Raw genomic sequence first — 22870 nt, forward strand, 5'->3', positions numbered from 1 at the left:
TTCAGTCAGTAGAACTGCTGAAAAGTGGTGAGAGACCCTACTTTGAATTCATTCTAGTTAGCTATTAGTTGCTTTTTATTTTAAAATGCATCCTTTTGTACTTAATAAATCTGTTTTATTACTTTACCTAAGCCAGTGTGTTTGAATTGAAGGCTACATCTACACTGCAGGCTTTTTGCACAAGAACAGGTGTTCTTGTGCAAAAACTTGCAGTGTCTACAGTGCACGTGCGTTCTTGCACAAGTACATTTACAGTAAGGCGTCGGAACAGAGGGCTTCTTGCACAGGAGTTATTCCTCTCCCCACGAGGAATAAGCCCTCTTGCGCAAGAGCTCATGTGCAAAAAAGTAGTGTGGACGGGCAACAGGGTTTTCTTGTGCAAGAAACCCCTATGGCTAAAATGGCCATCAGAGCTTTCTTGCGCAAGAGAGCATCCACACTGCCATGGACGCTCTTGTGCGAAAGCACATCTCTTGCACAAAAGTGCATGGCAGTGTGGACATGCTCTTGCGCAAGACCTTTTGCACAAGAACTTTTGCACAAAACAGTGTTTGCGCAAAAAGCCTGCAGCGTAGACGTAGCTGAAGTGTTTGGGAAACTCCACTGAGACAACAGGATTTGTGCATATTCATAAAATGATAGCTGATGTATGAGCAGCTTTTATCCAGGAGAGAGCTGGGCAGTTCAAGATGCACGTTTCTGGGGAAAGTCTTGGCCTGGGAGTTTGCTAGTGTCACTCTGCAATGTAATTCATGAGTGGCTAGTTATTGCACTCTAAGGCTACTTCTACACTGGTAGCTTCTTGAGCAAGAACTGTTTTGCAGAAGAGTTCTTGCGCAAAAAGTCTTCCACAAGAGCGCGTCTACACTGGCACGTGCTTTTGCGCAAGAGCGTCTATGGCAGTACGGATGCTCTCTTGCGCAAGAAAGCTCTGATGGCCATTTTAGTCATAGGGGTTTCTTGTGCAAGAAATTCACGTTGCCTGTCTACACTGCTTATTCCTTGTGGGGAGAGGAATAACTCTTCCGGAAGAAGCCTTGTTTTCTGATGCTGTGCTGTAAATTTACTTGCGCAAGAACGCGCATGCAGTGGACACACCCGGCAAGTTTTTGTGCAAGAACAGCTGTTCTTGCACGAGAAGCCGCCAGTGTATTGTAGCCATACAGTATAACTGGGAGAAAATTTAAAAAAAAAGACGGGTGGTCCTGTAGCACCTTAGAGATTAACAAAAATATTATATAAATAAATTTGTTAGTCTCTATGGTGCTATAGGACCACTTATCTTTTTTTTAAAGTTACAGACTAACATGGCTACCCCTGTGAGACCGTATAACTGGGAGTAACTTACAGGCTGGATGGAGACTATGTGAGAGCAGACCAGGAGTGATAGCTCGAACAGTGATACAGTGTTAAAGGTACCTTAAGTTAGACTAGAGAGCTGAGGTGACAGCTGTTTATCAGTCCAGATTATATCCGGGATATGTCACAGTGGTGCAACAAGCAAGGTGAGTGGTCAGCTCATTATTTTATATGGCATTTAAATGTTTTAGCCACTGGCACAGAGATTTTAAATGGGTCTCGAGTATGACTGGGAAAGTTATTTTTTGATTGCATATTTTTGAGTAATTGAAATGGAAACAGTAAAGCATAAAAATGAGCATCAGTGTTACAACTGCCAAGCTATAGTTAGACAGATTGGAGGTGGAAGAAGGGGAGCAAGAACATGAAAACCAGGTGTGGCAGGTAGAAATGAGACTGAAAGAACTAGTTTCTGCCCTGCAAGTGCCCACAGGCAAGCCATGGAGCTGATACTTCAAGGAACTGAAGCCCATAAATGAAAAGCCATGGAGCTGAAAGACAAAGAGCTAAAGAAAAGGAGGAGGAGAGGAAATATGATCGGTTCCTTGAGCGGAGCGAGGTGTTGGTAACTCTGGGATCTTTCCTATTTTTCTATCTGGTCCCAAGCCCAGACAAGTTGCGTCCTGTACACAGAAAGACTGCCCCAAGGAATATCTCGCCACTTTTCTAAAGCTTTGTGAGGTTCATATATTCCTGAAGACAAGGAATCCACGCATTGATTGCAAAACTGAGTGGCAAAGCTTTAAATGCATTCAATGAAATGCCAATTCAGGAAATTTCACAATATTCTGAATATGAAAGAGCTGCTCTACAAAGGTTTCAAATTGCTCCAGAAGTGTATCGTTTGAAATTTAGAAATCTAACAAAAGGGTGTTGGCATATGAATCATAGTGAGTATGTTTATAAGATGTGTGACCTAATGAAAAAATAGCTAAAAGGGCCTGGACCTGAGGATTATGACCAATTGCTTGATTTCTTTGCTCAGGGAACTTTCCTTGATTATAAATGTAAGAAGTAGCTTGTGGGACAAATCTTTGAAGTCTATATTAGAAACTCTGGCTGATGCTTTTGAGCAAGTGCAGATGTCCAGTGAGCACAAGCTACAGAAAGAGGGGCACAAACCCTGTATAAAGGGAAAATCCCTTTTTGCCCCTGGAAAAAAGGAGAGTGGTTGAGTGCCTAAGTACTAACCCTCCCGCAAATTTTTCCTTCCTGAGAAATCCCCATCACAAACCATTATTATACAGTCAAAAAAAGAGAGACCTGTTTAAATTGAACAGCATGTTCATACACAGGAAAAAAGCTTTGTATACTAAATACAGTTGTTAGAAAGTTTCTTGACTTTCTACCAGGCTGATGTAGTTTGCTCGTCACCTCCAGATTTATGTCAGATATACTGAAATGTTAAATACCTAGGCTTTAATCTTACAAACACTATACACGTGTCCAGCTCGTGCATATAGTCCTGTTGCAGTCCATGGGAATAATATTTGTGCATAAAAATGTGTGTGTGTTTGCAAGACGGGGGCCCAAAATATAAATAGATAATCTAAGCAGTTCCTTTTGGTGTTGTGTGAGAGAATATAAAATTGAAAGGTTTTTATACAAGACTGTCAAAGAAACTGTTAACCATTTTTTTAAAGTCATCTGAAATATAATCTAATAAGTCAGTTGTTCTCAATGGGGATCTCCTGTGTTACAGAAATACCTGAAGAAGCTAAAATCCTGCTGGGGCTATGAGAGATCCTGCAAGCCAGAATACAGGTTTGGTTACCCGGTGTGTGATTATGTTGAAACAGGATGGTAAGTTTCTCTTTTAAATGTGTAGAAGTGCAGTAGGTCCCTAAGATATGATACTCATATTTATGCTGAAACTTGAGTTTGTTTACTTGTTTCGTGCACTGTACAATCTTCTCTAATGGAGGATTTTTGTCAATACTCTATTACTTTCCATTGAAGACCTACATAATATTGAACTTTTTCAGGGGGAAAAAAAGTGTACTTTGAAATACTTAATGTCCTGCTATTTATACAAACTGGCTTGTTTGTTATAATATAGCCTTGAATTCAAGTGCCTTTTTTTCATGGCTTAAAAAAGAAAAGAAAACTTCACTTGATGTCTTTGCCTGTATCCAGTTGATAAGTTTCCTGTTTTGAAACTGAATGGAGATAAAAGACAATATGTTGGCTGGCTCTTTTGTTCTGGTTTATGTGTTAATAACGTCAGTACACAGAGCAGGCTCTCTCTTCTCACAAGACGGTTGTCAGATCCCTCTCATTCTGTTAGGGGAATGATATTTTCAGTTACAGGCCATGTTCCCCACCCAGGGTATGTCTAGACTGCATCCCTCTGTCGCCAGAGGGATGTAAATTAGACATACCAATATTGCAAATAAAGTGGGGATTTAAATCTCCCGCGCTTCATTTGAATAAAAATGGCCACCGTGCTTTGCCGAGTCAGCAGTTTGTCAGCAAAAAGCGGCTGTCAAGACAGGGATTGGGCGACAAAGAAAGCCTTTGTCGGCTGATCCCATATGCCTCGTAAAACAAGCTTTACAGGATTGGCTGACAAAGGCTTTCTTTGTCGCCCAATCCTTGTCTTGACAGCCGCTTTTTGCCAACAAACTGCTGACTTGGCAAAACGTGACGGCCATTTTTATTCAAATGCAGTGCGGGAGATTTAAATCCCCGATTCATTTGCAATGTCGGTAAGTCTAATGTACATCCCTCTGGCAACAGAGGGATGTAGTCTAGACATACCCCCTGTGTCTATGATGCCCAATCTAAGGTTAGTGCCTACAGTTTTGATTTCTATTAAAATTTGGCCTGAAGAGCTTGTTTGTCCTTTCTCTAGCCCCAGTGCTAAGCCATACAGTGAGGATCGTTTTACAAGATCTGTGGCATCATAACTACCATTATTTCCTTTTTACTCTTTCCTTTTTGTGTATCTTTCATTTTTACTTGCCTATTTTTATCTGTCTAGTCTGAGATTGTCCATTGTAATTTGTAGTAATTAAAAACAGAAGAGAACCTGCCATTAACCACCAATTGTGTTGTTTCCACTCTCCATTGCATCGATTAAAAAAGGCATAAATATTGTTTTTATAGCTCTGCTTTCATAAATTGATAGACTCTTAAGGCCTGAAGGACCTGTTGTGATCGCCTAGTCCAACCTGCTACGTAACATAGGCAATAGAAACCCCTGCAAATAATTCCTATTAGAAAAACATCCATCTTGATTAAAGTAATGGAGAATAGACAGTCCCCCTTGGTAAATTGTTCCAATGGCTAATTGCTCTCACTGTTAAAAAAAAATTACACCTTATTTGACTGGCTAGTTTTGAGATCTCAAAAAACTAGCCAGTCAAATAAGGTATAATAAAATGAAGATGAGGATAAATAAAATTAATTTCTCAGGCATCTGCCTGCAGCTTGAATTAAAGGGCAACTTGAGAAAGCTAAAATGTATTAAATGAAGGTTCTTGGATTTTTTCCATGCATCAGGGCTAATGACATTGAGACAGCTCAGCAGATATTTTGGAAGCAAGCTGACTTTGGTTATGTTAAAGAAAGGCTGGATGAAATGAAAACTCACTGCAAGCCTATAACAAAGGTAAGTATTTTGATATACTTATAAATAGTGCAGTCTTCATACATCGTTAAACATAATGCCACTGCATAAGCCACATTTCAAAAAAATTGTGGAGAAATTGGAGAGGGTTCAGGGAAAAGCAAGAGAAATTATTAAAGGTCTATGAGGGAAGACTGACAGAACTGGGTTTGTTTAGTTTGGAAAAGAGAAGACTGAGAGGGGACATGATAGCAGTTTTCAAGTACAGGCAGTCCCCGACTTACGCGGATCCAACTTATGTCGGATCCGCACTTACGAACGGGGCTTTCTCGCCCCGGAGGTCGGGGCGAGAAAGCCCCGTTAGTAAGCTGCTCCGGTGTCCCTGGTCTGCTGGAGACCGTCTCCAGCAGACCAGGGGCACTGGGCGGCTTCCCGCGCTTCTGAGGCTTTGCCAGAGCAAAGCCTCAGAAGCGCGGGGAACCGCCGCTGCTGCCGCTTCAGTCTGGGTGCCTGTGGTCTGCTAGGGACGGTCCCCAGCAGACCACAGGCACCCGGACTGAAGCCGCAGCCGCGGCGGGGTCCCGCGCCTCTGAGGCTTTGCCAGAGCAAAGCCTCAGAAGCGCGGCACCCCGCTGACGCTGCGGCTCTGCTCCCCGTGTCTCTGGTCTGCTGGGGGGGGGGGGGGCGCAGCTAGTGTGCTCCCCCTCCCCCCCAGCAGACCAGGCTTTTGTTTTGGACTCTGGGGCAGAGCAGCTGGGGCGCTGCCGATTGGTCCTGCAGCGCCCGCTCTGGGCACTACTGGACCAACCCGGCAGCACCCCAGCTGCTCTGCCCCAGGTCCTGACTCAGCCGCTGCTGGTCAGTTTCAGCAGCGGCTGAATCAGGACGCTTGGGGCAGAGCAGATGGGGTGCTGCTGGGTTGGTCCAGTAGCACCAAGGAGCGGCGCTACTGGAGCAACCCAGCAGCACCCCAGCTGCTCTGCCCCAGGCGTCCCCAAGTCAGCCTCTGCTGAAACTGACCAGCGCTGACTACAGGAAGCCCCAGGCAGAGTTGCTCTGCCCCGGGCTTCCTGGAATCAGCTGCTGATCAGTTTCAGCAGCAGCTGACTTGGGGACGCCTGGGGTTCTTAAGTTGATTCTGTATGTAAGTCAGAACTGGCGGTCAGTTTCAGCAGTGTCTGAATCTGGACGCCAGTTCCGACTTACATACAGATTCAACTTAAGAACAAACCTACAGTCCCTATCTTGTACGTAACCCGGGGACTGCCTGTACTTAAAAGGGTGTTACAAGGAGGAGGGAGAAAAATTGTTTTCCTTGACTGCTGATGATAGGACAAGACGCAATGAGCTTACATTGCAGCAAGGGAGGTTTAGGTTGGACGTTAGGGAAAACTTCCTAACCATCAGGATGGTTAACACTTGAATGAACTGTGGAATCTCCATCATTGGAGAGTAGGTTAGATAAACATCTATCAGGGATGATCTAGATGGTGCTTGGTCCTGCCGTGACTGCAGGGGACTGGACTTGATGTCCTCTTGAGGGTCCTTCCAATTCTAGTGTTTTATGATTTTATGGTACACTCACACCAGGAATACTGCATACAATTCTGGTATCCCCATCTCAAAAAGATTGTTTAGAATTGGAAAAAAATACAAAGAAGGATAATAAAAATGTTAGGTGTATGGAACAGCTTCCATTTGGAAAAGGTCACTAAAGGGGATAAGATAAAGATCTATAAGATTGTGAATGGTGTGAAAAAAGTGAATAGGTAAGTAATATTTACCCCTTTACATAACACAAGAAACAGAGGTCACCTGAGGAAATTAATAGCCAGTACATGTTAAAAGAAACCAAGTAAGTAATTCTTCACACAATGCGCAATCAACTTGTGGAACTCATTGCCAGAGGATGTTGTGAAGGCCAAAAGTATAACTGGGTTCAAAAAAGAATTACATAAATTAATGGAGGATATGTCTGCCAATGGCTATGAGCCAAGAGGGTCAGGGACATGCAGCTCTTTGCTCTGGGTGATCCTAATCCTCAGACTGCCAGCAGTTGGGACTGGAGGATAGTGAATGGATCACTCATAATAACCCTGTTCTGTTCATTCCCTCTGAATCATCTGGCACCAGCAACTGTCAGAAGACAGGATACTGAGCTAGAGGGACTACTGGTCTGGCAGTGTGTGGCCATTCTTATGTTCTTATGCTCTTAATATTACTTTATTTTAATCAATCCCTACTTGTTCTTTTTGCACAGGGCGATTCATCTCTGGCCTGCTCACAGTACCTCCAGCATTGTAGAGCAACAAACTTGTACATTGATTTAAGAGCCATAAAGCGAAACCATGACAGGTCTCTGAATTGCTTATGTTCCAGCAATGCCAGGAAATACCTGGGGAAATACACTTTAAAATGCATATTTCATAAATCTCCGTCTCTGCAGTTAGCTAGGGCATATGTCATCGTAGTATCTGAGTTTCAAAATCTATAGCCCCAAAGCCTAGTTGTGCTGGGTTCTTCCCAGGGTTACCGTGGCCTAAACCAGACAGCTTACTGGGGAGGCTTGAGACATTACACATGGCAAATAGTCCCTACTGAAGTCAGTAGGATGACATGTAAAATAGTGCTCGTCTTTGCAGGATCTGGACCTTGAATATCAATCACATGGGTAGATTTCAGGAAGGGCAGTTTTGGTGTGTTGCATTTACCATGACTGGCAGCACCTTTCTCGTTGAAATTCTCAGGGATAGAAACTGTAGCACCACACACATCTGTGTTTTTTTCCTATGAGCAACTTGGTTTGGGGAAATACTTGGGTCTCCTCCTTAAAATAAATGTGCCCATTGGCAAAAGCAGTGTAGTCAATTAAGCCTGTCTAGAGTGCACATCATTTTAAAGGGATGCAGTTAACTTGAATTCTAAAGAAATTTAAAAACATGAGTTCAAGGTACTTTGTTGTTACACTTGCCCTGAGCCTCTGTCTATATTTCTTGGGTTCACAATCACATTTTCCTATTTAAAATATATATATATGCATCTTTCTCACTTCTAGTGCTGTGTGCTTGATCACACTTACTAGTAAGGTTAGATTTATAATAATTTATAAAAGGGTTAATTTATGATTAATATGTATTAATAATACATTAATAAATAATTAGAACCCAACACATCACTAGGTTGGTTTTAACAGTTCCTTTCAGCATATGCAATTACAAAATAACACATGCTACTCATGTCTTTAACATGCTTTTATCACCTGTTAGTCATTTCGTGGTAAAATGTGTTACTATAATTACACAAATAGGTAAAACTTATGTCCATATTCTGTACTGAGCTCCATATGGGTACAACACTCCACTCCCGTGTCGCTCACTACTGAACTGAGGGCTAACTTTGCACAAGAGGAAACTGTGAAACTGAACAGGCTGTGTCAGTAGAGACCCAAAATAAAGATATTTTAAGAATTGATAAACTTTAAGAATCTTTTCTGTTAATCTTGTGTTATTTGTCTTAGAAGAGCAAACATTTCCACTCTGAAAATATGACTTTAAAAACAAAAGTTAGTGATGTCCCTTTAACTAGTGCACACATTTAAACCTAGTTGAAATTTTTTTTGTTAGTTGTTGAAAAATATCCCTATTGATATTCAAGGTATGGCATTGCTATGTTTTTCGAGTGCTATTTTGAATTGTTAATGCTATTTCGAACTGTTATTAACAGTTCAAAATAGCATTCATAAAAACACCAATCCCAATTCTTGTAATAGTATAAATAAATGTTGCAGAAATCGTATAAATACATTGTGCAATAGTATAAATATCTTTTGCAATCTCAGTTCTTGTAGTAGCACAAAATGTATTGTATTAATTGGCTCAAGGATATTCTGAATTGGAGGAATCTCCAGGTTTTTTTCTGTAGTCTGGTAAAATTCTACCCTTTTGTACTACAGGAGTCCCCAGGTTACGTACAAGATAGGGACTGTAGGTTTGTTCTTAAGTTGAATTTGTATGTAAGTCGGAACTGGTACATATTGTAGGGGAAACTCTAGCCAAACATTTCTCCAGAGCTCAGTTTTATTCTCCCACACCTCACTTTCCTCAGTCCTTTATTCTCAAGGTGAGGTGTCTGCTGAGAAAAGCCGCTCCGCATCTCCCTAGTCTGCTGGGGGGGAGGCGCTAGATTTGCGTCTCCCTGGTCTGCTGGGGGGAAGCAGCTAGTGCGGGGTTGCCTCACCCCATTTGTAAGTAGGGATCCGATGTAAGTCGGATCCATGTAACCCGGGGACTGCCTGTATATGAAAATAAATAATCATTTATATTACATGATTTTTGTGGGTGAATATAATGCCCAGAAAGTGAAAAGAAGACCCCAGTTCAGTAAGGTACTTAAGTACATGTTTCATGGTAAACACATGAATAGCTTTGTTTAAGTTGGGGGGCGGGAGGGGGACTATTTGTGCTGAAACTTAAGCACATGTTTAAGTACCTTGCTGAATCGAGCTAGCACCTAACTGCATTTGCCTGAGCTGGATGCTGTGCAGGCTTATCCAAGTAGAGTAGCATTGTATCTCAATAGTAATGTGCATTGCTCCTGGTATTCCACTTCTGGGCTGGGCCCCTCTTGAACTCTCACGCTGGGGCCAGTTGGTTTATGTTAATGTGTGTTTATTCCTTTGCATTAGATTCAAGGAAGACTTTCTTCCAAAAGGACAAATCGGAGGTCATTGTAACTTGGACAGTCAAGCATTCATGGCTGAAGGTCAGCGCAAGAGCCCGCTGCAGTCTTGGTATGATTTGGATTGGAGCTATTTCCAACTTTGGGTTTTTACTGTTCTTTCTCCACTTGCCTTTCTTTGGCACCAGCAGTTCTCAGGCATTTAGTGCTGATGCGTTTCATGCTGCGGAATACTGACTCTCGGAAATAAGAAGTGAGTGCAAATTGAATCCCCACTCGAGTATGCATAGCAGAGCCCATCTGCAGAATGAGTCAGTAATGAGAAGTCCTTTGTGTATAGTGGTTTCATATTTAGGGATGAAAAGCACCGTTACCTAGGTCAGCTAAGCATGTCAATTTTGAGCATAAGTGCTTTGCTGAACTGGGGCCTACGTGATGTCTGTGTGTTACGCTCCTGTACCCTCAATAGCTAATTTTTTGCCTGAAATTATGGGATGAGTGCAACAATCTACAGGACTAAGGGACAGTTTCAGGGAAGTGCTTTGTGAGGACACTCATCCTGGAGTGAGGCAGCATGGGATTCATTGCTCTTTTGCTGCTTGAAGTGCTACTGTCACAGAGGGTTTGTCTGCACAGCAATTAAACCTATGACTGGCCCATGCCAGTTTGGGCTCTGTTGCCCTGGGACCCCACACCATATAAATATATCCACAGTCACAGGTTAATCTCTAGGGCAGATGCGACTGGAGCCATCAACTAAGATCTAAGGCCATGTCTCCACTTGCTGGGGGGATCAACCGATGCTCGGGTGATCAATCTTGCAGGGTTTGATTTAGTGGGTCTAGTAAAGACTTGCTAAATCGAATGCTGAGAGCACCCCCACATGTAGCCGGTACTCCATGCTGTCACGAGGATTAAGGGAAGTCGATAGAAACATTTCTCCTGTTAATCTCCTGCTGTGAGGCTACCCCAGAAATTGGTGCAAGGTATGTTGACTCCAGCTACGCAATTTATGTAGCTAGAGTTTCATATCTTGCATTGATTTTTTCCACCAGTGTAGACCTGGCCTAAGTTTCCCTCCATGTCAGCTTCCATTTGTTCCTTCTCTGATCTCACCAGAGTTCCCCTAAGTTCCTCTCTCTTGCCATATTTAACCTCATTGTCTCACCTGTGACCAGTAATCTCAGGGCCATCTGAACCTCTGATCCATTTTTGAAAGATGGCTATCTATAGGCAAGACTGATGGTTATCCGCAAAACAAACCCTTCTAACTGGCTGCAGACTTAATCAGCTTTTCACCTGCAGGCATTAATATCACCAAAGCCTTGAGGTCTGCAGTGAAATGCCTTTTAAATGCAGATCAACAAGGTGGACAGACACAAATGTATTCGCATTAACTGTACCCTGGATACATGGATGGAAGGAAAGACTCTTTTCACAATTCTCTGCTAGGTTGATTTGTAGATCAGAGATGCTGCTTGCCCCTGAGATCAAAGGCAGAGCTTTTAACCTTTCAAAGCTAATGACCTAACACCCCTGAGTTACAATTTAAAATTATTTTTAATTGTCAAACTTTATCCAACTTTGGCAGCATTATTCCATGAACTGTTGTCAAACTGAGAATGTGTAATAGGTACTTTTGTATTCAGACACATGGTTTGAAAAACATATTACATGTCATTGAACACTTTCAGGTTTGCTGAACTCCAGACATATACTCCATTAAGCTTCAGACCTATAGAAGATGGCAAATGTGACATTGTTATTGAAAAGCCAACTTACTTCATGAAGTTAGATGCAGGTAACAGGTATTATTTTACTGCATCCTACAGTGTGATAATGCAGTGTCCATTTGCATTACGTATTCAGATTGAATTTCATACACACCTCCCTCCTTCCAAAAATGTATGTAGTTTGTATAGATATTTGAACTAGGAAGTGAGACTGTAAGACTTTATTTTTCACTCCCTTTTCATAGTTCAACCAAATCTGTGAGATTTGTGACCAAGTGCAAGTTTTGTTCTATTAACAGATGCTTAAAATACACCAGAAAAGTTTCATACCACTTCCGTGACACTTTGACTTTGACTCATATCTCAAAGTCATATCTCACTCGCACATTCTGGGAATAAACATCATTTATTATTGGCTATATGAGTTCAGTAATTGCAGCATCTGCATACATAGGTACGTAATAGTTATGGGATGATGGAAGGCTTATATTTCATGAAGAGAACCAAATCAAATAACTTTTTGTGTAGTTTTACTACTTTAAAAAAGTTTTGCTTTTTAAAAAAAATCTTTTCAGTCTTTGAATTAAGTGAAAATCAGCTGCAAAGTATGTAATATCTAGTGATTGCTCTGCTGCATCATATCATAGAAGAGACGTCAAGTAGCTTATGAAGGTCTTTCCATTGTGAATATTTTAGCATTTCTGCAATTTATTGATCTTAGCTTTAATGTTCTTTATTTTAGAGATGTCACATTAGTAGAAGAGAATATTTAGTCTGGTATTTAGGCAAGTGGATTAGATTTTTTTTTTTAAATAGTGAATAAAAACACTGTGCTCAGGAGTCTGTTTGAAACATGCTTTGGAGCTGGAGCTGGCTAAGTAACATTGTGACAGTAGTTACTGTCCCAAACTGTACCTTGTTTTTTTTTAAAAAAAGCCTGAAAACATTTTGTTGAAGTCTTAGTGTTGGTATTTGCCATGTGCATCTGGACAGTGCAGTACCAGTATTGAGGTAGTGGTTTTAGTATACCACTGAAAAATCACAATAGCAAATGTGAATTCAAAGAAGTTTATTTTGTGGTTCAGTTTTTCCTGCTTTTGGCTTCCCTGCCTGTTGGATTTTTCTTAAAATATGGGCTTGCTTCAGAGTTTTCTTCATGTGATCCCATCCCTTCTGAAGTTCTGCATCTCTAAGGCAGATAAGTAGTTCTGAGTCACATAAAGAGTAAAACTAACATAAAACCCAGATCTGTCTCTACACCCGAATAGGGCATGTATTTAATAATTTCCCTGTGAATAATAAATACAAATGTTTTAAAAAATGGGAATGTACTCTCCTGCTTTATTGGTAAACCGCTTTTCTTTCTCCTCTCAGGTGTTAATATGTACCATCACTTCTGTGACTTCGTCAATCTCTATATCACTCAGCATATTAACAACTCGTTCAGCACAGATGTCACCATTGTCATGTGGGACACTGTAAGTAGGACTTGCTTTTTAGATGCTTGTACCAGTTATGTTGCACAGTGTGTTGTGTGTTACTTGAGCAGCACCCCTGGAAACCAGCACTCCAGCTACGAAAGGCTGAATTCACCCATCGCAGGCCCTAAGCTAACACACAGTTCTGGGCCTTTCTGCTGGCCAACTCAACTAAATGCTTCCACACAGCATGGAGGTGTTTAACCCTGTCCTGGCCAGCACAGCTGCACTGGTGACCTGTTAACCTGACTCAGGCAGATTGGGACCAGCTGACTCCACTTCAGGCCTGCTGGAGGCCTGTCAAGGCTCCTTCCCCACTCTGGCATGATAAATGCGGAAGTGGGGGCCCGCAAAAGTACCCCAAAACCTTATCTTTCCAAGCTTTGGTAAAAAAAAAAAAAAACCTCTCCCCCCCCCCCCCCCCAAAATCTTAACCTAGATTTTGGGGGATAAAACTCTGCTGCCACCTCCCAAGTAATGATAAAGAAACCAGGGAGAGACTACTTGGGAAATCTCACCTTAAAGTACAAACCAGGACACACAAATTAACCAACACCAGTAATATGCAGTCTATATTTTTTTTAAATGCAAACACCATAAACATTGCTATTTATTGGCTAGCTCATGGACAGTCTCTTTGTAGTCAGTTCTGTTCATCACCTTCAAATGGGCTTCTAGGACATTAAAAAATAAATGAGTCCCACCTAATCACGTGACTTTTAATTGAAACATTTCAGTGGCCCTGCTGTATTGAACCTATGGCAATTTGTGTCTGCTATGCATGGGGAAATGTGTATTAACCAGTACTGAATAATGTAGAATCAGTTTTTTTAATCGCTTAGTTGAAAAATTAGCAATAACATTGCAGTCCAGAAATTTCACCTCTCCAGAACATTGTCTCAAATCAATGCAGGATTTTATTTTTAAGAGCTGTTTTCTGCATTCTCTGTGAGTGCTAACACCATCTGAATGCTAACCTGCCTAGAATTGCCAAGTCTCGAGGGTATATTTCGTGCTCTTCAACGTGAATGCTCCTTGACAAATCAGACAAAAGTAACCTGTTTCTAGCTTCTTTAATATATTGGACGCCAATACCTATAAAATATGAACATCAGTCTTCCCTGACACAGAGCTTCTATAACTTCAGTAGGGACATAGGGGGAAAAAAAGTTGTGGTCTTCCTAAGAGATCAGGTATATCAAAGCATCAGCATGATTTCCTTTTAAAAACAGACACTTTTCCTATTCTTGTATTACTCGTGTCTTAACATTTTATTACTTCTCACAAATGTATAACACAAAAGAAGTGCCATTTTGTATGTACTGGAATATGTCACTTTTGTTGAGACAGAATTTATTACCTCCTGCCACCAGATGATGGCACCAAGATACTTCTTGATTTGCTGAGAGGTGTCTGGTTTCTAAAAGGCAGACTCCATCTTATTATTGATTTTCTTTTTCTTAATATACTTACATATGCACATACTTTTTGGCTATTGAAGAATTGCTGTAATGTTCTTATTAATCAGAAATGCCCTTAGATGTGGGCAAAGTAAAGCAGAAAACGAACAGGAAATACGCCGGGGATCTGTCTGCAGACTCCCCACCCTCAACCACATTAAAAAGTGACATTTATAAATTCCCCTTTTATGGAGAGTAGGCCGTGATAGGCGTGGAGCTTTCAGCTTTGAAGATCAGTGCTTTACTACTGTTCTGGAAGAGCAGTTCCTATAACACAAGCTGCTGGAGAATAATATTGAACCTGAAATTCATTAAAACTTCATTGGGGGTGAAGAGGGGGGGGGAACAAAGCAAAGCTGCAAACTAATGAAATATGCCATCCTTTAGATTTTGTTACATTTCACTGGCTGCCTGCTGTGTCTTGCAATCTTTTTTTAGTCTCTTGTAAAAAAAAATTGTTTTTATTAAAAATTATTTTCATTTCACATTGAAGACTGATGAGCAAAATATCTGCAACATCCCCCCCCAAAAAAGTGTATGTGCTGCAAACAGCTATCTGCTTCCAGCTTCCTGAGGCCATCTCTAATTATAGTCCAAAAGAAAGCACTGATATCTTTGTTCCATACGTGTTAGCGATCTATTAATATCTGTGGCTGGGGTGGGCAGAGGTAAGGGGAGGACAGGGATAGAGAAATGTGATGACCTGCAAGGATTGAACTCAGACCCTTTAGATCTGACAGCATGAGCCTCTACTGCTTGAGCTAAAAGACCAACTGTGTGAGGGCTACAGAGTTAGGCTGGCACAGAGTGATGTACGTTGACCTATTTGTGCCCGTGTCTGTAGTCGACACACGTGTCCCACTATGGCAATGCCGTAAAATCAACTCCCTGAGCACCTGGTCTACCTTACAGCAACCTACCTTACAGCAACCTACCTTACAGCAACCTAACTCGGTAAGTTCTATCCAGTGCAGGCCGTCAGACAGACTTTGCCAGGTCCTGGGCAGGGTGTGGGTGGGGTTCCCAGTAGGGATGGAGCTTCAGGCAGAAGGGGTATGGTAGACAGAAGGGGTAGGGCTGGGACAGAGCTTCAGGAAGGAGGGGTAGGGTAGACAGAAGGGGTAGGGCCGGCTCCCCCAGCTAGCCCTTCAGCACCACCCAGGGCTCGTGCAGTAATTCAAAGGGCCGAGGACTCTTGCCGCTGCTGTTGCCAGTGAAACCTGAGGGCAGGAGAACCGTGTGCAGTGGTCACTTTGCAGTACTGCCAACCCCCCATCTGGCCTCAAACATTCCGGTCTGGACAAGCCTGAAGAGGTGGAGAGACCAGTCAGGAAGGGGAGAGGTAGCAGTGTCGGCAGACGGGGGCCCTGGGCCATTTTAAATCATTGGGCCCTGGGGCATCTGTCATCTTCCCCCTTTCATGCACCCTCCTGTCAGCAGTCCTGACCAAATAGTATGCTGTCCAAATGCTTCCTTATGAGTGTGTGCAGCGCTGACACAAGCAGCCAAGTGTTCAGGAGTGATGTATTAACTTCTGAGACCTTAACTCACATCAGCCAAAGTTTGTAGAGCTGATGTCACCTTACTGGCTTCCAAACCTCTTTATGTGATCCGGCGGCTTACCATAACCTTACAAGGTACTGTGACAAGTTGTTACACGTAGTGCCACATTTAGTCACAAATTTGCCTGTTGTTTCATCCAGCAAATAAAAATATTTTCATCAAAGGCCGACTAGCTGAATCAAGTAGCCACTCCGTGCGTCACTTAAGCATGTAGCCATGTGCAGAGTGTCTCTCTCAAACCTGGAGCCTGTCCCAAAGTCAAGGTGGATCTGAAGCAGTTACTTACAGTAACTCTTCAAACGCCAGCTCTGCGCATGCATTCACAAATAGGTTTGTTCATCCCAGCAGCCCTACTTTACATACCCATCCTCCCCTCGGCCCCACCACCTCACATCCACTGTTCTTTTGGTCTTTGGGGAGAAGATGGGGTGCTGGATATCAGTCAGGAATGGGAGGTCTCTCCACTTCTTCAGGTTTGTCTAGGCTAGGATGTTTGCCTGTTGTAAATTGAGTTGATTCATTGCCGGGTAGCTAACACGATTGTCAGTTTTAGAAATTGCCAACTTCTGTAGTTTCTTCCAGGCTTACTATGATGGAGCCAGTATAGGAACCCGAACTAATATATGGAATGCATAGATTGTTACTTCATTCATTGTATGTATGTATGTGTGTTTTCTCTTCTCTCTTAGAGCTCGTATGGCTATGGCGATTTGTTCAATGAGACCTGGAAGGCGTTTACTGACTCTCACATCGTACACTTGAAAACATATGACTCTCAAAGGGTATGGAATTGCATATTAGGCTATAACAGGGATTGTGTAATAATGGGTGCCATGGTGGAGTTTTCCAGGCAGTCCAAAAGCCAGTATTTCATAAGATCACCTAACCCTGGTTACATAATATAACTAGGTGCAAGGTTACCCTACAAATTAAGATCAGTGTTTTAACACACTTCCCTGAAGTGGCAGCCGGTGTTGTGTGGACGAGGCCATATTTCTGTGGTTCTGTGAGAAAAGACGTGTGAAGAGTGGGGTTTTTTTTTTTCTTCAGCAGCACATATTTGAAAAAGGCATACATCAGAGAGTGCAGTGGAGCTTTTAACATGTTGTATCAAGGTTCACACAGTGAGATATTGTGTGACAAGCTGTTGTGCTCTACAGTCACGCCTTGGCTTGCCATGTAGACAAGCCCTAAAGGTTTTCTTGGGCTGTCGTTCATGCTGAATCTAATAGTTTTCATTAGACTAAGTTTATCGTCTGTGTCTTAATACAGATTTTATGTTTGATATGCATGGCCTATTATATTCTTTCCACGCCCCCTTCAACTCTGCCTCCAAGAGATGAGGACTGTAGGATATAGTCTACCCTTGATTTTTTGTTCCCAAAAATCTCTCTGCTTTCATCTTATCCACTCTTAAATCCCTCATTGGAAACCTGCCTACCACTAGATTGCTGCCATCTGCTTAGCTAGATGAACACCTGTGATTATAGATCCCTGAAACAACAAATATTACCTTGCCGACTATTCCCCCTACTCCTCTGTTGTCTTTTTCCGCCTATTGCATCTTGTCAATATCGTAGACTGAGTTCTCTGGAACAGCAACTGAGTTAGCTTTAATCTAATTACTCAGTTCCTAGAATAGTAACACTGCAACAGTGTGGGCTTCAGTCCTTCCAGCCTAGCTCTGTGAGTGTAATTGTCCAGAGTTCCAGGTTGTTCCAAGACCCAAGCTGTCTAAATGACTGCTAGCTCAGGTATGTCTACTCAAGATGCAGTCCCACCTTGCGATTGCCTTATAGACATACCCTTTGGCCTGTTTTCAGAGTGCCTAATATAATGGCATTACAGTCCTTGATTGATGCCTCCACTGGCTGTCCCTAATATAAACAATATCTGGAATGTGCCCCTTTAACTGTATATTAGTGTGACCATCACATTAATGATCTTCCCTTTCAGGTATGCTTTAAGGAAGCAGTGTTTTCATTATTGCCTCGAATGCGATATGGCTTATTTTACAATACACCACTGGTGAGTGCTTTTTATCCTGTCAATGTGAAAACTAGACCCTCTGTGTTCATATCATCGTAGAACTTCAGCAAGCAAAGGCTGGAAAAATCTAGTTGCGTTATCACAAGTATATACATTGTAATATAAATTGTAAGCGAAGCACCTGATTATGGTCTAAATTGCCTCTCTGATTTCAGATCTCTGGCTGTCACGGTACAGGATTATTTAGAGCGTTTTCCCAGCATGTGCTACACCGATTAAATATCACACAAGAAGGACCCAAGGTATGACTGATACAATCTTGGTGTGAAGCTCACATTCTTTTCTTTAAGCGATCATAATTCTTACCCTAGTAAGTAGAAGTAGCTGTGAGTGCCAAGCTGAAAATAGTGGCAGATATTGCTATGTTTGTAGTCCCTCACACTGAGGTTTTCGGGAGCACCTTTTGTTGGCCTGTTTAGTAAAGTTCTTTTAGCAAATATCTACATGTCAGCCTTCCCATGTCCTTTCCCCACTGGAGGAGGCCTCAGAACACTGCTTCCCCACGTCAGCTCTCCCGTCCCTGAGAACCTGCGTTATGACAAATGTCCTTCCGGGCTAGGAGAGCTGGATGTGGTTTTTTCAGGAGTGGCTGTCAGATGCTGCCCTTGAACTCCTGAGAGAACGCTGCTAACCCATTCAAGGAGCGCTTCCTTTCTACAAAGCCTTAGGTGCTGCCTCTCCAGAGCCCACACAGCCCCTGATGACTTGGGAACAGAGAAAGGAGCAATCAAACCTGATCCTCCAAGCCCTGCATGGTGCCATCAGGCTGGCCCCAGTTTTAAAACGCCTGTTGTTTTTTCAGACCATTACCGTGGCTGCATTGATGGATACAGCAGTTTTGATTTCTCTGAAGTGTTTGCCAGAGAGTAGCCTACAAGTTATCACTAAGGGATCCACTTTGAAAGCAGTGCACAAGCATTTAGCTGCGCATCTCCCACTAGCACTAATGGGATTCATGTAGCTAAATCTCTGGGCTCCACTTGGAAAATTTACCCCTGAGGGTCCAGCTGATTTTTAAAAGGTGAGGGGTGGGGGACTGCTATCCAGAAAAAATAGCTTTTTCCCTCAGTTCTGATGCACAAATCTGACTTTTTCCTGCTTTCAGATACCCCTATAATGGGCAAGACAGTGATTCCTCTGGACTCTAATACATATATACGTGTTAAAACCATTTCATTGTTGTTCAAGTCACAAATTTGCAAAATATAGGCAATGTTTTGGAAAACTCAAATATTGCTCATTTTGGAGGGCTTTATGTCACTGTGGCCAGAGCTATGCCCACATCGATAAAACATTGTCCATCGAGGGTGTGAAAAGCCCACCCTCCTGAGTAACGTAGTTATAACATCCTAACCCAATAATTTTCACAGGGAGGGCCAGTTGATTAATATTGGTACGTGGTCATGGACCGGCTCCAACCCCAGAGCGGGAGGAGCCTGGACTAGCCTTCCCCCAGAATTGTCTGGGGCCGGAAGCTTTGAAGTAAAGACACAGCAAAGGGCTCGTGACTCCCAGCCTGGCAGCCGCCCAGTGTTGCTGTGACAATTTAAAGGGCTCCCGGCTCCAGCCCTGCCGGGGTAGCACTGTGACTGGGGAGCTGTGAGCCATTTACATAGGATCCTGCTGCCTGAGCCATTGCCTGGAAACGTAGTGGCATGGGCAGCAATATATAAATAGAAAGCAGACAGATGCAGTCTGCCAGCTGGATTGAAGTGTGGTGAGGGCCAGATCTGGCCCCTGGGCCGCACCTTGCCCAGCCCTGTCTTAACCTTTGTAGTTATAACATCCTAACCTACCTAACTATGTAGCTTGTCTCCTACCAACGTAGCGACCGCCTGCAAAGGAGGTGGATTAACTATGCTGATGGGAGAGGCTCTCCCATTGGTGTAGAAGCGTTTTCACTAAAGCACTACGGTTCCGCAGCTGCATTAGTGTAACTGCACAGCTCTAGTGCTGTATGTGAGGACAAGCGATTCACATTGGGGCATGAAGGCTACTCCTGTGTCTATAACACTTAACTTCTCTGCAGGCCTGGCGGAGATAGGTTTCCTTTCAACATTTCATGGCAGTTTTACTGACTATTTTTTGGTCAGTCAGGCCCTGCGGATGGGTATATGTCATTGCGGTTTTTTCTGTCTTTTTAGGATGGAAAAATTCGTGTCACAATCCTTGCACGCAGTACTGACTACAGGAAAATATTGAACCAGAATGAGGTTGGGTTATTCTACTTCCTTAAGAAAAAATTGTGTGTGTTGTGCAGGATGCATTAGGTTTTTCTGATAAAACGTGTACATTATCTGTTGGTATACCTTGAACGGGGTCAGTGGTAACCTTACATGAATCTGAGAGAGGGACTAGCTAGTATCCATTTCTGCATTGCTGGCTGAGAGACTTGTAGCCCTTTGTGGCTAGGTAGAGGGAAGGAGATCAGAAATGCCGTGTGTGTGTGTGTGTGTGCGCGCGCACGCGTGCGGGTGTTTTTTTTGTTTTTTTTTTAAAGAATGCCCACAATCACAGAAATATAAGGCTCAGGCATCATCAAGTTCAGCCCCCTGCTCATAGGCAAAGCCAAGTAAACTTCAGTCGTCTCTGACCGATCATAGTCCAGCAGTTCTGAAATCCCTCCCACGATGCGAATTGTACAAACTCCCATAGAAGCCTGTTCCAGAGCTTCACTATCTTTGTTAGACATGTTTTCCTCCTGTCTAACCTCATTCTCCTTTGCTGCAGTTTAAGCTCATTGGTTCTTGTCCTCCCTTTAGTGGGCATGCAGAACAACTGATCATAGTCCCCTTTGTAACAGCTCTTAGCCTATTGGAAGATTGTACAACGCTTCTGAATATCAGCCTTTTCTACAACCTCATCATATTGCTGACCAGTTCAATTTGTGATTTTCGATGATGCCCAGACCTTTCTCAGAAGTGCTGCCATCTAGCCCGTTATTCCCCATTTGGTAGTTGTGCATTTGATTTTTCCTTCCTGAATGACATACTTTTCTGTATTTCATCTTGTTGAATTCTGACCAACTCTCCAGTTTGTCAGTGTCATTTTGAATTCTAATCCTGTCCTCCAAAGTGCTTGCAACCCCTCTCATCGTGGAGTCCTCTGCAAATTTTATGCACCTACTCTGCACTTGATTAGCCAACTCATTACAAAAATACTGACTAATACCAGACCCAGAACTGACCCCTGGACAGCAAACCATTGATAAGTAATCTTTGTAAATGGTCTTTCAAGCAGTGTGCACCATCCCTAGAACAAATGTATCTAGATTTCATTTTCCTCGTTTGCTTGGAAAATGTTGTGTGGGACTGTGTCAAAGCCTTACTAAAACAAGACGTGTCATGTCTAAAGCTTTCCTGTCCACTCTGCTTGTAATTGTGTGATTTTGAAATATTAATTTTCTTTGGCTAAATGTTATTCTTTAAAATTTTCATCTCTATGGACCCCACTTAGATTTTTTTTGGTAGACCAATGCTGAAAACCAGAAGACTAATGAAATGTTATGTGAAAAGACTAAACTGTAGAGGTGATCATCTCTGATCACTTGAACCCTGCGTCTCATTTTCAAATCACATAAGAATGTTTGTAATGACATATTCCTATACAGGAAGTCCTGGGTTACGTACAAGATAGGGACTGTAGGTTTGTTCTTAAGTTGAATTTGTATGTAAGTCGGAACTGGTACATATTGTAGGGGAAACTCTAGCCAAACATTTCTCCAGAGCTCAGTTTTATTCTCCCACACCTCACTTCCCTCAGTCCTTTATTCTCAAGCTGACGTGTCTGCTGAGAAAAGCCGCTCCGCGTCTCCCTAGTCTGCTGGGGGGGGGGGTGCTAGCTTCGCGTCTCCCTGGTCTGCTGTGGGGAAGCAGCTAGTGCGGGGTTGCCTCACCCCGTTTGTAAGTAGGGATCCGATGTAAGTCGGATCCATGTAACCCGGGGACTGCCTGTAATAACAAATGACAACATCTAGTGTATATATATTGCACTTATTGTTCCTAAAGTGCTTTATCAAATGTGGATTAAGCATTATTATTCCCGTTTTACAGCTGGTGAAACTGAGACATAGGCCAGGTCTATACTTGGGGGCAATGTCAAACTAAGGTACACAACTCCAGCTATGTGAATAGTGTGGCTGGAGTTGACACAACTTAAACTGAGTTACCATTGCATCAATGGAAAGAACTCTCCTGTTGACTCCCCTTATGCGTCTCAAGCTGGTGGAGTACCGGAGTTAATGAGAGCACAATCAGAGGTTGATTCAGACAGTCTTTACTAGACCCACTAAATAAACTCCCGGGGAATACATCCTTGCAGCGCCAATCTCCTGGTAAGCGTAAACAAGGCTGTAGAAATGTTAAGATGCAAGTACATCAGTGACAGAGCCAGGAATAGAACCCAGATCTTCAGAGTGCTAGTTCCAGGCCCTATCCACCAGACTATGCTGCCGTTTTGTAACAGGCTTTCTTATGATGGCCATGCCCCACGAAAAGCGAGGTGAGCATCTTTTCCTGACTCTGCTATTATAGGAGAAAAACACTCTTAATCCCTCTCTTTCTTCCATGAGCCTGTTTTCTTCAAAGCCAGTAATAATAATGTTCCTAAAAGCCCAGAAGTGCGCCTGTTCTAACCAATGGCAAAGTACATCTGGTAAATCGCTTGTAAAATGTCGTGTGACCTGTTGACCTTACAGTTCACATTTCCTGTAAGACGTGTGCAAGCTGTACTTGGTTCTACGTACAGAAATCCTTTGTGACTTTTCCTGTAGAGATTGAGTGATTTCTAGGCACTGTGGCAGGTCATCTTTAGAAGGCACCTTTGGTTTCAGGCTTGTACTAACAAGACCTGCTGTTACTGTTGGCTGGCAGGGCAGACTTTAATTGCAGTGCATGGCATTAGGTATCTAAAGCCCTGATTCATCAAAGTACAAAAGCAAGTGCCTAGCTTTAAGCATGTGAGACAGTCTGTTGAGTTCAA

At 42.7% G+C, this 22870-nt stretch overlaps 1 protein-coding gene across 5 annotated transcripts in view; it reads left to right on the forward strand.

The window, feature by feature from the left end:
• EOGT (EGF domain specific O-linked N-acetylglucosamine transferase) overlaps positions 1–22870 on the forward strand; it is a 67017-nt gene that overhangs the window by 4653 nt on the left and 39494 nt on the right. For 4 of the 5 annotated variants that reach the window (XR_012906444.2, XM_075938561.2, XM_075938563.2 and 1 more), the window contains exons 4-13: positions 3062–3162; positions 4864–4972; positions 7191–7285; positions 9615–9719; positions 11302–11408; positions 12715–12818; positions 16531–16623; positions 17798–17869; positions 18046–18132; positions 20035–20103. Coding sequence is in view for 4 of the 5 variants with exons in the window: in XM_075938561.2 (XP_075794676.2) it covers positions 3062–3162; positions 4864–4972; positions 7191–7285; positions 9615–9719; positions 11302–11408; positions 12715–12818; positions 16531–16623; positions 17798–17869; positions 18046–18132; positions 20035–20103 (942 nt within the window). In the remaining variant the exon portion in view is untranslated. The remainder of the gene's footprint in view (positions 1–3061; positions 3163–4863; positions 4973–7190; positions 7286–9614; positions 9720–11301; positions 11409–12714; positions 12819–16530; positions 16624–17797; positions 17870–18045; positions 18133–20034; positions 20104–22870) is intronic. The other variant, XM_089781257.1, reaches the window with a different exon arrangement.

This window comes from Pelodiscus sinensis, chromosome 11 (assembly GCF_052426305.1).
Source record: "Pelodiscus sinensis isolate ZL-2025 chromosome 11, ASM5242630v1, whole genome shotgun sequence".
Classification (NCBI taxonomy): domain Eukaryota; kingdom Metazoa; phylum Chordata; order Testudines; family Trionychidae; genus Pelodiscus; species Pelodiscus sinensis.